This window comes from Trachypithecus francoisi, unplaced genomic scaffold, assembly GCF_009764315.1.
Source record: "Trachypithecus francoisi isolate TF-2019V2 unplaced genomic scaffold, Tfra_2.0 Lachesis_group13, whole genome shotgun sequence".
Taxonomy (NCBI): domain Eukaryota; kingdom Metazoa; phylum Chordata; class Mammalia; order Primates; family Cercopithecidae; genus Trachypithecus; species Trachypithecus francoisi.
In genome coordinates this window covers 116,530,862-116,546,285 of record NW_022681458.1, presented here as the reverse complement: position 1 = coordinate 116,546,285, position 15,424 = coordinate 116,530,862, and the positions used below count along the sequence as shown (strand labels likewise).

At 45.1% G+C, this 15,424-nt stretch overlaps 1 protein-coding gene and 1 long non-coding RNA gene across 3 annotated transcripts in view; one reads left to right on the top strand and one right to left on the bottom strand.

The window, feature by feature from the left end:
* LOC117095269 overlaps positions 1–15,424 on the bottom strand; it is a 247,749-nt gene that overhangs the window by 177,752 nt on the left and 54,573 nt on the right. The gene's annotated exons all lie outside the window — the stretch shown is intronic.
* The window catches only part of LOC117094231 (SH3 domain and tetratricopeptide repeat-containing protein 1-like), a 30,512-nt gene continuing 19,712 nt past the window's right edge, over positions 4,625–15,424 (top strand). Inside the window, 1 exon segment of the mRNA XM_033229420.1 lies at positions 4,625–4,713. Coding sequence (XP_033085311.1) covers positions 4,701–4,713 — 13 coding nt within the window. The 5' untranslated portion in view covers positions 4,625–4,700.

The following is a 15,424-nucleotide window of genomic DNA, read 5'->3' as shown; positions in this document are numbered from 1 at the left end:
CCTCCCTCTGTTGCTCAGGCTGGTCTGGAATTCCTGGGTTCAAGTGATTCTCCTGCTTCCTCCTCCCAAAGTGCTGTGATTGCAGGCATGTGCCACTGCCTGGCCCCATATAAGTGGGATGATGACTTTAGCCTAGGAGTTCCACACCAGCCTGGGTAACATAGCACAAGACCCTGTCTCTACAAATCTAAAGACATTAACTGGTCATGGTGACACCTGCCTGTGGTCCCAGCTACTCCAGAAGGCTGAGGCAGGAGGATAACTTGAGCCTAGGAGTTGAGGCTGCAGTGAGCTCTGATCTTGTCATTACTTTCCAGCCTGGGTGACAGAGTGAGACCTTGTCTCTTAAAAAAAGTTACTGGCTACCTGATTATTCATAGGAAAAAAACCTGAACTCTGATCTAAACCTCATACCTCGTACAAAAATTAAGTCAAAGTGGATCATGGACTAAAATGGAAAATGGAAAATAAAGATGAAGAGAGGAGCTAGAGACTGGGAACAAATCACATGTCTGATAAAGGACTCATATCTATAATACATCAAGAACTATCCAAATTCAGCAGTGAAACCAAATCATCTACTTTGAAAATGAATAAAAGACCTGAAGAGACATTTCAGATAACATACAAGCACATGAAAAGATGTTCAACATCATGAGCCGTCAGAAAAAATGCACACTAAAGCCACGTCACTATACACCTATCAGAATGCCTAAAATAAAAAGTAGTGACAAGACCAATGCTGGTGAGGATGCGGGGAAACGGGATCACTCACACTTGGCTGGTGGGAATGGAAGATGGTACAGCCATTCTGGAAAACAGCTTGACAGTTTCTTAAAAAACTAAACGTGCAATTGCCATAGGATGCAGCACTCACATTCATGGGCAGTTATCCCAGAGAAATGAAGACATGTTTGCAGGGGCCATTGAAAATAATATGCTGAGAATAGATAGGGCTCAAGGACAGTGTCTCTAGCTAGTTGCACTTTCAATGAACTCCAGTAGTCAAGGATACTATCTCTAGTTGAACTTTTAATGAACTCTAGTAGGCGCCAAGAAGGCAGACAAAATAAGAAAGAACTTAGAAACAAAGAATTAAGCAGTAGGTTATATCTGGGTGCAAAAAGTTTGTTTTGTATTATGTCATTTTTGCTGACGTGGGATTTATGGGGTATAAATAAAGTGAGGCGGAGGCTTTAGGCGCGGCCGCCATGTTCTCTGTTTGTCTTTGTCTTTTGTGTCTGTGTCTGTTCATTCTCCACCACCCCCGGCACGGGCCCCAACACATGTTCACACAAAAGCCTTTATGTATCTGTTCATAGTGGCATTATTTATAAAGGCTAGAAACTGCAAACAGCCCGGAGACTGCTCAGCAGGTGACTGGTTAAACAAACTGGTGCACTCAGGCCCCAGATGCCACTCTGCAGTAGTTCATGACATCCTTGTTCATCCGTCTTTCAAACTAGAAACCACCATCATCCTTAATCCCCTTTGCTCCATCCTGGGTCTGAGTGGACTTCATTTTGCATTTCTTTCCAATGCATTTTCCCTCTGTCCTTTCTGGTTGTGCCTCATGCCTCATTTGAACTGTTGTAAGAGCCACCGAATTATTTCTCTGCCTCATCATGGAATCCTTTCCACACTTCATGCCCCGCATTGTCATTGGAACAATCTTTCCAAAACATGAACAAACTAACTTAAAAGAAATATCCCAGGTAGCCTTCCAAATAAGTCTAAGCTTTCTGTTAGAAGTTTTACTTCTTGTCTATAGGGAACCCCAGGACTGTAGAGAGACAGATTTGCTGTCTGCATTTTAAGATCAGGCAGAAATCCCTGGAGGGGCCCATGTGGAACAGTGGCACAAATACTGGTTCTGGAATCAGAAGCCCTCATATCCTGGTTCTAACACTAGCTGGATGTTCTTGGGAAAGGTTTGGTTTCAAACCTCAGTATGAGGAAGTATACTCAAGGGATCACACAAGGCTGCTGGGAGGAGCGGATGAGGGGCGTGGTGAAAATGCTGTGTAATCCCTGAAGCACGCCGTGTGTGTGAGAAGTGGAGCTGTGTGGATAGCGGTTCTGGAATCATTGTATGAAAACGATGGAAAGCACATTCGTAGTTCTGCCTGATGATACCACTGGACACCTGTGTTGTACATGCCTGCAACATGGGTGAGACCCGGGTCAGTACAGCTCACAGTCTGGTTTTCACGCAGATAGAAAGGCCCGAGAGGACCCTTTCCCCCTCCAGCTGTAGGAAGGAGGCGGCTGTCTCCTGCCTATATTTGGTGGGATTGTCTGTGGCTCCTTGAGGACAAGAATACAGGGAGTGGGGGAAGAAAGCCGGCCTGACTGCTCGCTAGTCAGCCTTCCCCCAGGGAGGACTGGAGGGGTCATTTCGTGGTAACTTGCCATGTCTTTCTTAAGCCATCTGCTGTTACAAATGACCAGCATGACAAATAAAAGACCCATTAGAGACAGATGGGCTGTGTGTCCTGTGCGTTTATGGCTTTGTGGCCTCAGAGCTGCCAGGACTTCATAGCTTTCTGGGGAATGCTGGGTCAGCCAAGGGGCTGAAAATAGTGAGAGGAAGAAAATTCCCCCTCGCTGCTCTGGTCTGGGAGTGATGACTGAGGAGAGCGGCATGGAGGGCCCAGTCGTGGGATCCCTCTCAAGCACACCCTCACCACAGTGGGAATGCGGGTCTCAACCTCCCTAGGCCTCTGTGATTTTTCTCTATCACATGCTCACCTCCAGCAGGGATGTCTATGGTGATGAGATGAGGGAGCATCATAGCACATGTGGCACTTAGTAGGCTTGTGGTGAGTGGACGCTGGCGTCAGTGGAACAGGAGACTGGGCGCTGCGTGTGGACGCACTCACGTGCTGGTGGCATGGGTGGACAGAGGAGAGAGGGACGCTCTGCAGTTCTCCTGTTGGTCTGTCACCTCCGCTGTTGTGAGCAGAATCCGTGAGTGTATTCTGTTGCCCCAGTCAACTTGGTAGGCTGATTGCTCAATTTTCTGCTTCCACTTTTGATTCTTTTTTTTTTTTTTTTTTTTTTGAGACGGAGTCTCACTCTAGCCCGGGCTGGAGTGCAGTGGCCGGATCTCAGCTCACTGCAAGCTCCGCTTCCCGGGTTTACGCCATTCTCCTGCCTCAGCCTCCCGAGTAGCTGGGACCATAGGCGCCCGCCACCTCGCCCGGCTTGTTTTTTTTTGTATTTTTTAGTAGAGACGGGGTTTCACCGTGTTAGCCAGGATGGTCTCGATCTCCTGACCTCGTGATCCGCCTGTCTCGGCCTCCCAAAGTGCTGGGATTACAGGCTTGAGCCACCGCGCCCGGCCCACTTTTGATTTCTTAAGAATGGAAAAAGGAATATTTCAGTGACTTTTCTGGTTGATGGCATACATTCCTTGATATCACCTTAATGCTTTTTAATTTCTATGTATTTTGGATGTTGGAGCTTGCCTGACATCTGTGTTTTTATACCTCACCCTCTTGCGTAACTGTTGGCCACACCAGGACCAGAGAGACGTGACCAGACCGATTGGTAACAGGGCTAGGACTGGAATTCCCCAGGCTTTTGATGCCCAGCAGGCTCTGTTTTCTCTATTGCACTGCTCTTCCTTATTTTGACACCTGTTAGGACAGTGGATGTGAAATGTAGCTGGGCACTTTTGGGGGTGTGCTAGGAGTGTGGCAGATGCCTCAGACTGGCATTTTCCCCTGGTTCTGAATTCTCATGGCTCAGAGTCAGTCTCTAGGCTACCGACTGGGAAGATACAGAAAGTTGTTTTGTATGGCAAACTATGCCAGGGCATTTTTTTCACCCGGTAATTTATTTGGTTTGGACTGGAATAAATCTCTGATATTGGTTTCTTTGCCAATATTATTAGGGAGTGGAGGCTGACTTGTTAACTTAGCCCGATTCGTAGTGCTTAGAATCTCCGTGAGTGTGTGTTGAACTGAGCGGAAGTGTGAGAGCATCTTGGACAGTGGTTTGCAAACCTAGCTGCATCTGGGGGGCTGTGAAAAAAGCATGCGTGCTTACTCCAGACCAGTTGAAATAGAATCTGCAAGAATAGAGCCTGGGCCGGGCGCGGTGGCTCAAGCCTGTAATCCCAGCACTTTGGGAGGCCGAGACGGGCGGATCACGAGGTCAGGAGATCGAGACCATCCTGGCTAACATGGTGAAACCCTGTCTCTACTAAAAATACAAAAAACTAGCCGGGCGACGTGGCGGGCACGTGTAATCCCAGCTACTCGGGAGGCTGAGGCAGGAGAATGGGTGAACCCGGGAGACGGAGCTTGCAGTGAGCTGAGATCGGCCACTGCACTCCAGCTGGGTGGCGAGCGAACTCCGTCTAAAAAAAAAAAAAAAAAAAAAAAAAAAGAATAGAGCCTGGCAGCTATAGTGCTGTTAAAAACCCCAGGTGGTTCGGATATACCGTAAAGGTTGAGAACCACTGCTCACAGTGAATTGGAGGCCTGGATCATAGATGTGCCTTATGCTTTCACCAGCTAGAATGGTTCTTGTGCTTAGAACTGTGAAAAAAATGTTATGCAAAACAATGTGGAAATAGCCAAATGCCACATCCTGTTACTATCTGCCATGAAGTACATTACCAGTTATTCACTCTATTCTGATCTCTACCCATTCCACCGTTTCTTCATGGAACAACAATTTGACAGTTGGTTATGCAGAACCAGAGTAAGTCTAGTTTGATTGGCGGGAAACGATTTTGGGTATGAAGTACTCTTTAGGCATTTATTGAACTCTTGTTTGTATCACCTCTGTGCTGGACCGTTTATAGCTATTACTTCATTTGGGGCAAGTTTTTAAGCTTATCTAAACCTGACTTTCATCTATGAAATGGGATGACAAGGGGTCATTATCATCTCACAGGATGGTGCAAATGTGTGTGTAAAGTGCTTAGTTTGGTGCCTAACACATAGCAACTACTCAGTAAAGTTATTATTACACTCTCATCATCATATTTAAATGTAAATATTAAGAGTTAATAAATTTGTAAAAGGTACTATACCCTTACCCCTTGAACCAAAGACTACTTTAGTTTTAAGTGGTTGGGTTAATTTATCACTTAAATATTGGCCTCTTGAATACCTTGAATTTCAATTGAACGTAGCCAGAGGATTTCATAATTGGACCGTTGCCTCTGGAAGTTGGAGCTTTGTTTGGTTTCACTTCCTACACTAAGCATGTGGCCGTACGCACCTTTATGGTGACTTCTGGTACTGGGGAATCAAAGCTTCATTCGCTTCTTTGGAGGAGATGATCTTGTGCTGTACGAAGCACTCAGACTTCCTTAACTCTGTACCATCCAGACAAGACCAGGTGCTTCCCATGGCAGCCTGTCCTTTTCTTAGCTCTCTCATCAGTCTAGCCTGTTCCTTCTATTCCTCTTCATACTAGAACTTCTCCTTGAACAAGGAATGTTGTTTTGTCACTGCTAGGTCCCCAGCAATTAGTCATGCCTAGCACATACTAGGTGCCTCCTGAATGTGAATAGGTGATAATCTAGCAGAACACAAGATAAATGCGTGGGTTGAGATTTAAGCTGTGTGGTATGAATGCTGCATTGGCAAACTTATTAAACCAATTTTCTTAATACAAGTTTCACATGTCTTAGTAACTGACTTAGTTCAGTAATCATTTACTGAGTGTCTTCTAGGTCAGACATTGGGAACAGAAAGGTAATAATATATGATTCCTCCCTCATGTGCAGGAAGTCTAATGCGATGGACAGACACGTGCCAATGGCTGCCATGGAATATGGTGAGTATTAAGATAAAGGGGCACCCTGTGTGCCCTTGGAGCATAGAGCAGGGCTTGTGTTCTGGGAACATGGGCTCCATTTGCAAGCACAATTTAAATTAATTTTCTTTTTTCTTTCTTTTTTTTTTTTTGAGACAGAGTCTTGCTGTTTTGTCCAGGCTGGAGTACAGTGGTGTGATCTTGGCTCACTGCAACGTGCTCCCCCGAGGTTGAAGCAATTCTCGTGCCTCAGCCTCCCGAGTAGCTGGGATTACAGGTGTGCACCACCACGCCCGGCTAATTTTTGCATTTTTAGTAGAGATGGAGTTTCACCATGCTGGCCGGGCTGGTCTTAAACTCCTGACATCAGGTGATCCTCCCGCCTGGGCCTTCCAAAATTCTGGGATTATAGGCATGTATGTGTTCATCCTTTTAAATATCTGTGGGTAGCACTTAACTTTCAATGGGTACTAATTAAACTATTGAATGACTTTAGTATGGATTGAATGACTTTGCTCGGGCCTCGTTTTTAATTTCCTTCATTAGAGAAAAAAAAATGCAAGTTGAATATCCCTCATCCAAACTGCTTGGAACCAGAAGTGTCTCAGATTTTTTTACATTTTTTGATTTTTGAATATTTGTATTATACTTGCTGGCTGAGCATCCTGAATTCAAAAATCCAGAATCTGAGCTGCTCCAATGAACATTTCGTTAAGTGTCACGTCAGCACTCAAAAAGTTGTGGATTTTGGAGTTTCTGGTTAGGGAGACTCATCCTGTATAGGTGCTGGGTTGTTGCAGGAGTTCTGGACCAGAGGTTAGGTGACTAGGCTTTGGTTTTCGCTTTGTTACTCAACAGGCTGTTTTCTTCCATAATCCCAGCTTTAGATCCCAAGGTTGTCAAAGAAGGGGATGGGCCATCTGATGTTTAAGGCCTCTGTTAGTTCTGACTTGGAGACACCTGGCTTCAGTTCGTCTTCCTTAGGAGTGAATAAAGAAGATGGGAATTTTGAAATTGTTAGTCAACAGTTACAGGGTTGTTGCAGCCTGGTTTTGGGTAAAGGTCATCTTTAGTGAGCCCGGGGAGAAGCACTGGTTTAGCTGTCAGCTTAGTGGGGTAAGCGGTCCTCTTAATTTTCCTCTGTTTTAGTGAAAGCATTGTTAAGGGTCACAGCGTGAGTGGAGCTGGCAGGACAGAGGAGGGGAACTCACTGTTACAGGTTATATTGAATGTCTTTTCAGTCACTAAATGCTTTTTATGATATGTTTTTCAGGATTTCAGTGTTGTATGATTTCTCTGTGTTAAGCACATGAAATTTAACATCAATAAAAAAGAATGCTCTTTCTTTTTTTTTTGTTTGAGATGGAGTTTTGCTTTTGTTGCGCAGGCTGGAGTGCAGTGGCATGATCTCAGCTCACTGCAACCTCGGTGTCCTGAGTTCAAGCGATTTTCCTGCCTCAGCCTCCTGAGTAGCTGGGATTACAGGTGCCCACCAGCATGCCCGGCTAATTTTTGTATTTTTAGTACAGACGGGGCTTCGCCATATTGGCCAGGCTGTTCTTGAACTTCTGACCTCAGGTGATCCTCCTGCCTCGGCTTCCCAAAGTGCTGGGATTACAGGCGTGAGCCGCCACGCCCGGCCTTGAATGTTCTTTCTATGGGAATCTACAAAAGCCAGCTTTGGAGTCTAGTGGCAGAAAACCTCTTCTTCATTGTTTAGCTGTGCTGTGAGCTTGGAGGGCTTCAAGCCCAGCTGAAAAAGCTGTAGTATTTTCTGTCAGTTGGCTGTCTTGGAGAACTTAATGAGCACTGGGCTGGAGTGATACTGTCAGAGTTGATGAGCTGTTGGAGGCTCTCGAAGCCTAGATACTGGGGTTGCCCAAATACATCAGCTGCACTCACTATTTCTCTCGGGAGTAAGGGTGTGGAAAATGCTGTGGTCTTAACTCTGCTCTTAATTTTACAGTGCTGTTATGAATGGTAAGAATGATTTCATACGTTTGTATTTTGCTGCGTAATTCACAGAGAATTTTAAAATCCATTATCTGATTTTATTTCCTCAGCAGTTCTGTGAAAAAGGCACAGCAGTTTTCATATCTTCTGTTTTCCTGTGATTCTCTTGTGGCTCACAGAAGCTAAGAGCCTTCACCAAGGTCATAGGGTGAATGAGTCGCAGAGCTGGGAGTAGAGGCTCAGGCTTCTAGGGACCCTGTTTCTTCCTGGAATAGCTCGCTCTGGTGGTGCTATGCTCAGGTAACTGTGCATGCTCGGTTTGGTCTTTTGTAAATCCCTGCCCCATTTCGGGGGAGGTTCTTGGGAGGCTTCTATTCATTTTGGAGCATTTAAGTATCTTGTCCTCTCTCCCTCCTCCAAGATGCATGGGCATTTCTGCAGGCCCCTAGACTGGCCCTTGTGCGTGGGGGCGTCTCCTGCCTCCACGTTGTTTGCATGCCCCTTCTGAAGGTGCTCTTCCCCTCATGGAGCCCCCTTGTGCCTGCCTCCACACTGCAGGCTGTTCCGTAAATGTTACTGACTCAGCATCGTTGTTTTCTAGAAAAGGGACGGGCTATGGATGTCAAGTTCTTTTCTGTGTGAAGGCTGCGATTGTATCATCTTGCCTTCCCCGTGTGTGCTCCTTGAGGGTGTCGCTGTGCTGCGGTCATCTGTGTTCCCTAGGGTGCCTCCCTTGGAGTCCCGGCCGTAGCAGACATGCAGTCAGTGCTCATGGCCTAAATGAGAGGAAGGCCAGCAGAGCCATTCAATCTGGAAAATGACAAGTGAGGGAAAGGAATTTTTATTTAAGGCATGTGAAAAAGAAATCTTTTTAGAAAAGTTGACCTGTTTCTCAACTGGATTTGAATTTCAGCTCAGAAAAGCAGCTGTGTGCCCAGAGGGCTTTGGGATTTCAGTTTGTGACAGATGAATTGAATTTGTTGTTGTATGAATGGATTATCCTTTTGTGGTTTTATTAGGCCTTTCTCCCAAATGGAATCGATGTTTCTATAAAAGTCACACTTCCTTTTTCAGAAGTGTAACACTAATTTATGGGATGGTCTCCCAAAAGATTAACTGCCAGGAACCAAACACACTGCCTCAGACTCACGGGCCCTGGTTTCTGCCTGTGCAGCTGCAGGGCAGAGAGGCACGCTCGAGCTGAAATCAAGACGCATGTCTGCATCTTCTCTTTCTTGATTGCTGTTCCGTCTCTGAGCTGGCCTGCCTTCAACGTCTAGGAGCTTGGTGTGTGTAGATACATTACGGTATGGAGGAGGGATATGGTGTTGCAACAGCCAGGAGGCTCGCTGAAGTCTCTGTTCTCTTCCTGCTCACTGCTCTGACTTTGTATAAGTCACCTTTGTAGGGCTGTGCACAGTGGCTTACACCTGTAATCCCAGGACTTTGGGAGGCTGACCTGGGAGGATCTCTTGAGCCCAGAGTTTGGAACCAATCTGGGCAACATGGTGAAACCCCATCCCTAGAAAAAATAAAAATTAAAAAATTAGCCAGATGTGGTGGCTCATGCATGTAATCCCAGCTAGTGGAGAGGCTGAGGTGCGAGGATCACTTGAGCCAGGGAAGTCGAGGCTGCAGTGAACCATCATCACACCACTGCACTCCAGCCTGGTCAGAGCAGGACTTTGTCTCAAAAAACACAAAAACAAACAAACAAAAACCCATTTGTAATAGTGGCAGTAGTTAACTTTTGAAAGTTTGGAGAAAAGTTCCTAAATAACCTGTGACCATGGACAACTTACTTAGCCTTTCTCTGCCTTAATTTCTTCATCTATGAAAAATGAGAGAATATGGTACTGATCTTACAGGATTTCAACGAGAACCAAACGAGATCAAACTCAGAACCTGGCACATCGTGGGTGCACACTCAATGTTATTATTTCAACATTTTAGAGGAAAAAGAATGCTAATGGGTCATTATGGATAAACATAGTCTATCACTGGCGTTACTCATGGTATTGGAAGGAGCTTGAATTCCATATAGATAGTGTGATGGAGAAAGTATTTTGGACATTGGCAGTACTTATTCAAAGAACAAAGGACGTGTCTGTCCTGTGTGGAGAGCCGTTTCCACTTGTTTCTTTAAATGCTATGGAAAAGAAGTCGACCCTGTGCTCTCTGCCGGACAGCTTCAGTCTCCGCGTATTGATTTGGCCAATTGTCGCTCACTGTCATCATGGCAGCAGCAATTGAAGGGACAGCTTGTCTTGATTTGCATTTTTGGGTGTTTGTGCTCTTTATAGACAATTAAGACATGGAAGCCTGTTTATGGCAAGCTGCCAAATTCAGCAAAAACCTGTTAGCACAGTTTGCACGTGTGCGGGCACAGAGCAGCCAAATGAACACACACGTTTTCATATATTTGAAAAACTCTCAAAAAAAAAAAAAAGACATTAAACCATTGCCCAGATGGCTTATAGAGCTAGAGCTTTTTCCTTGAAGTACATGAGTATGGCTGTCAGACATCTGAAACCCGAAGCCATCTTAAAACATCATTTTGATGCTACCCCCTACCCACCCTTTTTTTCCATTTGTAAGGGACAAGGATCCAGGAAGGACAGTATCAGCTTACAAAGGCTTTTGTTACAATTAATCCTTCATGTTCTTTCTTTTGGTATCTTATTCTCTGTTTATTTTACTTTTATTTTTTATTTTTTGGAGACAGATCTTGCTCTGTCACCCAGGCTGGAGTGCAGTGGTGTGATCTCGGCTCACCAACCTCTGCCTCCCAGGTTCAAGGGATTCTTGTGCCTCAACTTCCTGAGTAACTGGGATTACAGGCGTGTGCCACCACGTCCAGCTAATTTTTATATTTTTAGTAGAGACAGGGTTTCACCTTGTTGGTCAGGGTGATCTTGAACTCCTGAACTCAGGTGATCTGCCTGCCTCAGTCTCCCAAAAAGCTGAGATTACAGGTGTGAGCCACAGCACCCGGCCGCTGTTTCCATTTTGTAATGCTAGCGTCACCCCAGTGTAGGGTGGCTGGGGTATTCTTCTTTCCTGTTTCCTGGTGTATTTTCCTCTACAGCATTGATCACTCTTTAACATACTTTTTGGTTGTCTGTCTCTACCTACAAAAATATATGTTCCCTGTTATATCACCAGTGCCTGGCACGTAGATAGTTGGTCAACATTTGTTGAATGAATGAATGAATGAATGAATGGGCTGAAAGAACCTTATTCTTCTTTCTTCTGTCACTTCACACCAAATGCTTTTGGAAAATGCTATGTGAACAGGGATCGTAAGCAGGAGAGGTTACACACATTGCTGTGGGATAGCCCATCATCCTCAGATACTTGTCTGGAAGGAGGTGGAGTACTTGAGTAGAAATGATACAAGATAACTTCTTCAGGAAATCAGCCAAGTGTCACCGCTTTTCACACAGGTGTGTGATGTTTGCGTATGTGTGTATGAAGAGCTATCTTGGCCTAGAATCATGGGCCTTTAGATCCCCTGTACAGATAGAAAAGTAAAGGCCGAGGCCCAGGAGTGGCCACCGAGGTAGAGTCCCTGTCTGTCCTTCTCAGTGTCTGGTCACTTCTCACTGCACTCCCCTCTTTACTGCTAAAGCCACCTTCCCTGATTCTGAATGTGTAACCACGAGGGAGAAAATGTACTCCAGGCTCACAGTTTGTGGAGAAAATACCCAGCAGCTGAAAATAATGTTCACAAAGTTTGTACCTAGAAAAAGTGGCCATTTGTATCATGTCTTTAAATGTCCCTGTTTCTCATACATTTTATAAACAAGACAGTAGAAGGAGATTCGGGAACAGCAACGTTAGAACAAGGGGGGAAAAATCACACCTAGAGCACTCCAGTTTCTGTTTTCGTCTCAGTTTAGGGCTGAGGCACTTTAGCTTCCTGTCTAAGGAACTACTCAAATCTGATTAGAAGCCACTGTGGGCTGGTAATCATCCATAATTTTAGGAAGAGAGATGCTGCATCAACTCTGTTCTCTAAAAGCAGGCTTCTTAATTTTAAATTTGCATGGGAGGAGAAGCAGATGGCGAGGTGGGATAAGCATTCAGATGCTTGGTCATTGATAGCTTTTTAGTTCCACGTATCACATGGGGATTTGCGACCCGGGAAGCCTGCTGAGAACTGATGATTATCTGTCCCCTAACAGCTGGGATCTTTTTCATCCTGAGCTCAGAAAGATTGCTCCTACTGCAGCCAGGGAAGACAGGTTGTTGGCTGGTTAGAAATCATGGTAGGTTATTTTCTCTACCCACACTTCGCAGTTGGAAAGCAGAGCTATGAAAAAGTTGTCTTCTCTATTGTATTTCAAATCTGGGTGTTTAAAAAATTATGTAAGCAAATTAGGCATTTCTTTAATAGTAGTTGTGTGTGTTCTTGATGCGAATGAGAGGTGCATTCCCTTGTAAAATCCCTGGGACTTTATAGGAAGGATGTGAGACTTAGAACCGAAGTTGGTTTTCTAGATGATCATGTAGACGTGATGCTGAGCACTAGACAAAGATGTTGATCGAAACGATTTAAAATAAATTCGTCTGAGTTCAGATTTTACACCAATATTTAGAAAATCAGCAAAAGAACTTGGAGGAATGTTCTCAGGCACGCAGTTCAGCCCCCTGCCCACATTGTCATAAAATCCGAGTGTGAGTACAGGGAGGTGCATTCCTTTCTGTTCTCATCACAGGTCCTTTCCTGGCTCTGCACCTGCCTGTCATGCACGTCCGTGTGAAGAGACCACCAAACAGGCTTTGTGTCAGCAATAAAGCTTTTTAATCACGTGGGTGCAGGCGGGCTGAGTCTGAAAAGAGAGTCAGCAAAGGGAGATAAGGGTGGGGTCATTTTATAGGATTTGGGTAGGTAAAGGAAAATTACAGTCAAAGGGGGTTGTTCTCTGGTGGGCAGGAGTGGGGGGGTCACAAGAAGCTCAGCAGGGGAGCTTTTTGAGCCAGGATGAGCAAGGAAAAGGAATTTCACAAGACAATATAATCGCTTAAGGCAAGGACTGGCCATTTTCACTTCTTTTGTGGTAGACTGTCATCACTTAAGGTGGGACAGCGCATTTGCACTTCTTTTGTGATTCTTCAGCTACTTCTGGCCATCTGGGCATATACGTGCAAGTCACAGCGGATGGGATGGCTTGGATTGGGCTCAGAGGCCTGACATTGCCCTCTTCCCTACCTTTCCCCTCCTGTGTGGCTCTCTCACAAAGTGAATGGCCTCAGCCACAGCTTCTCTGCAGCTGCATCAGACTGTGGCGACAGGAGTGGTGGCTGCTGCAGGGCATACTGTCCCCACGGAGCCCAGTCTTGCTTTACGCTGCAGCCTGGTGATCACTTTGCACCTCAAGTATGGAATTCTACAGAATGAGAGCCAACATGCTGGGGATGGGGCGTCTTTATCACGGTGCTCTGCATATTTTAATCTTGGGTAGAAAGTATGGAAAAGTATGTGATACCTGTGGCTTGATGTCAGAAGGACGTTGTGAACTTGATGTGGACTGAGGATGTTAAGGTGCAACAGGCACCCCGGCTTCATTAAATGAGACTTCCCCATCTCCCTGCCAGGGACGCACAGGTGTATGGCCACATTTTATGTGTTATCCTTATCTAGAGTGCACCTTGTTGTCATGCTTAAAGCTACATGATGATATTCTGCCTCATAGAGTAGGTCCCAAACCGCATTCAACACAGAAATGTATTTTTGCTATTATACATAGAAAGTGCTTTCATATACCAAGTGGGAGAGCAGTCCTAAAATCTGGGCTGGAATCACAGAAGGAAGGCAGTGGAAAGCAACAGATTCCCTAGTCCAAAGCTGATTTTTGATGAACCTAGAAACAGGACCAAGAGAAGTGAATTTGCCTAAGGCCCTGACAGTATCTCACGGTAGCATTTGAACCTAACAGTTTCTTGACCTATTTCTTTAAATGATTAGTCATGCTTCCTCTGATTCCTGTAGAAACATATTCCTCATTCATTCTTTTCTTCCATGAATTATTGCGGTGCTACCATGTAACAGTATTTGAGTTAAAATGTGGCAGTGTTGATCCCTTTCCAAGGTTTTCAGTTGCACAGTTTGTCAAAGTTGTGCTAACAGTTTCTTGTTGGTTGCAAGGTGTCCTTTCAGAAGCCAATCGTGTGGTGTATTTATGTTGATTGTTGGAGGTAGTTTGGTGAGAACCTACTTCGAGTGGCTGGCGTGGGCCTGGGGGACAATGACAGCTGCCTGCTTCATGGGCAGAGATGAAGTAATTGCTTCCTGGAAAGTACCATCCTCCTGGCCACACTCTCCAGCCCATTTCGTTTGTGTGGGTTCCTCGCATCTGCAACTTTCTGGCTTCATGTGAGTCCCATTTATTTGAGCATATGACTTCAGGCTGGGGAAGAATGGCCATTTTAGCACAGAGATGCACACAAAGGAACAACTGGCTAAATGTGAGTGAAGACATTCTTGGGGGGTTTCATTTCTTTTATTCTGTAACAGGCAGTCTGGGAAGCATTCTGGACACGTGGCCTGCGCTGTCACAGTTCCTCCTTGCAGGATCGCAGATGTTTGGAGATTGTAGTGATAACCGTTATCATTGAGAATGTCATTCTCACAGGCTCTAATAAGTCAGGATTTATTCAGTGTTAATTTCTGAAAGACAACTCTATTTCTAGCCGAATCCATGTTAGACGTTTCTCCTGGCAGTGTTGCTGGGGTTATTCCCGTGGCTTAGTCTTAGGGAAGCACACGCCTTTGAATACTGCTGAAGCTGTGAGTACCCAAAGCGCACCGGAGTACTTTTGCCATGTGGGGTGTTAGTCACTGATACACGTCTCAGTCAGACCTGATGGATTCTTGACCCCTTCCTTTTTTAATTTTTTAATTTTAATTTTAATTTTTGTGTTTTAAGAGCACAACCTCTCAGGTGGCCACCATGAATCTCTGGTGTTTTCAGTTGGCTGCAGCCTATTTGCCATCTCTGGTTCAAACATATTGGAAGGCTGATGATGCTTCCCTCGGTTGTTCTTCTGCTGTGTGACCTCCGCGCCCGCAGGGTTCAAGACTGTCAGAGCTGGGAGCCCCCTTCACAACTACCAGGGTTCCCGGAACCTCCTTTATCTAGCCCTGGGGATGGAAGAGATGTCATCAGAGGTGAAGGCTTATTAGGTTTCCATGCCATTGATAATGAATGAGGAGGTTTTCTGTTATATAAGGGGAGCTTCTTATAATGTGCTTTAGTAGGGTAAAGAAGCTTTTGAGGTTTGCTTTCTCTGGAAAGATAATTTGTGATCCTGCCCTTGCTTTCAACAAAAATATAATTTGCATACCAATGCATGTTGTGTTACTGAGCACTGGCTGACAAATGGTTCTTAACTCGTCATTCACTCAGTCACACTTTCTTGAATGGCGTATGTGTGCCAGCTGTAGTAGGAACTTGCTAGGCTCTAGGACTAACCCTTATGAAACGGGGGTCCTGAGGGAAGAAAATGCTTATAACTATAAACGTTTGAGGGGATATCAGAGGGGGTGACTATAGGTGCAAAACTTCGTTCATTCATTGCCCCATCTAGGAGGTTTTGTGTCTTAGCAGCGTGTTCCATAGCAACACATCCCTCTATCAAAATATTCATCATATTATTTTGAAATTCTCTGCTTAGGTATGTGTTTTTC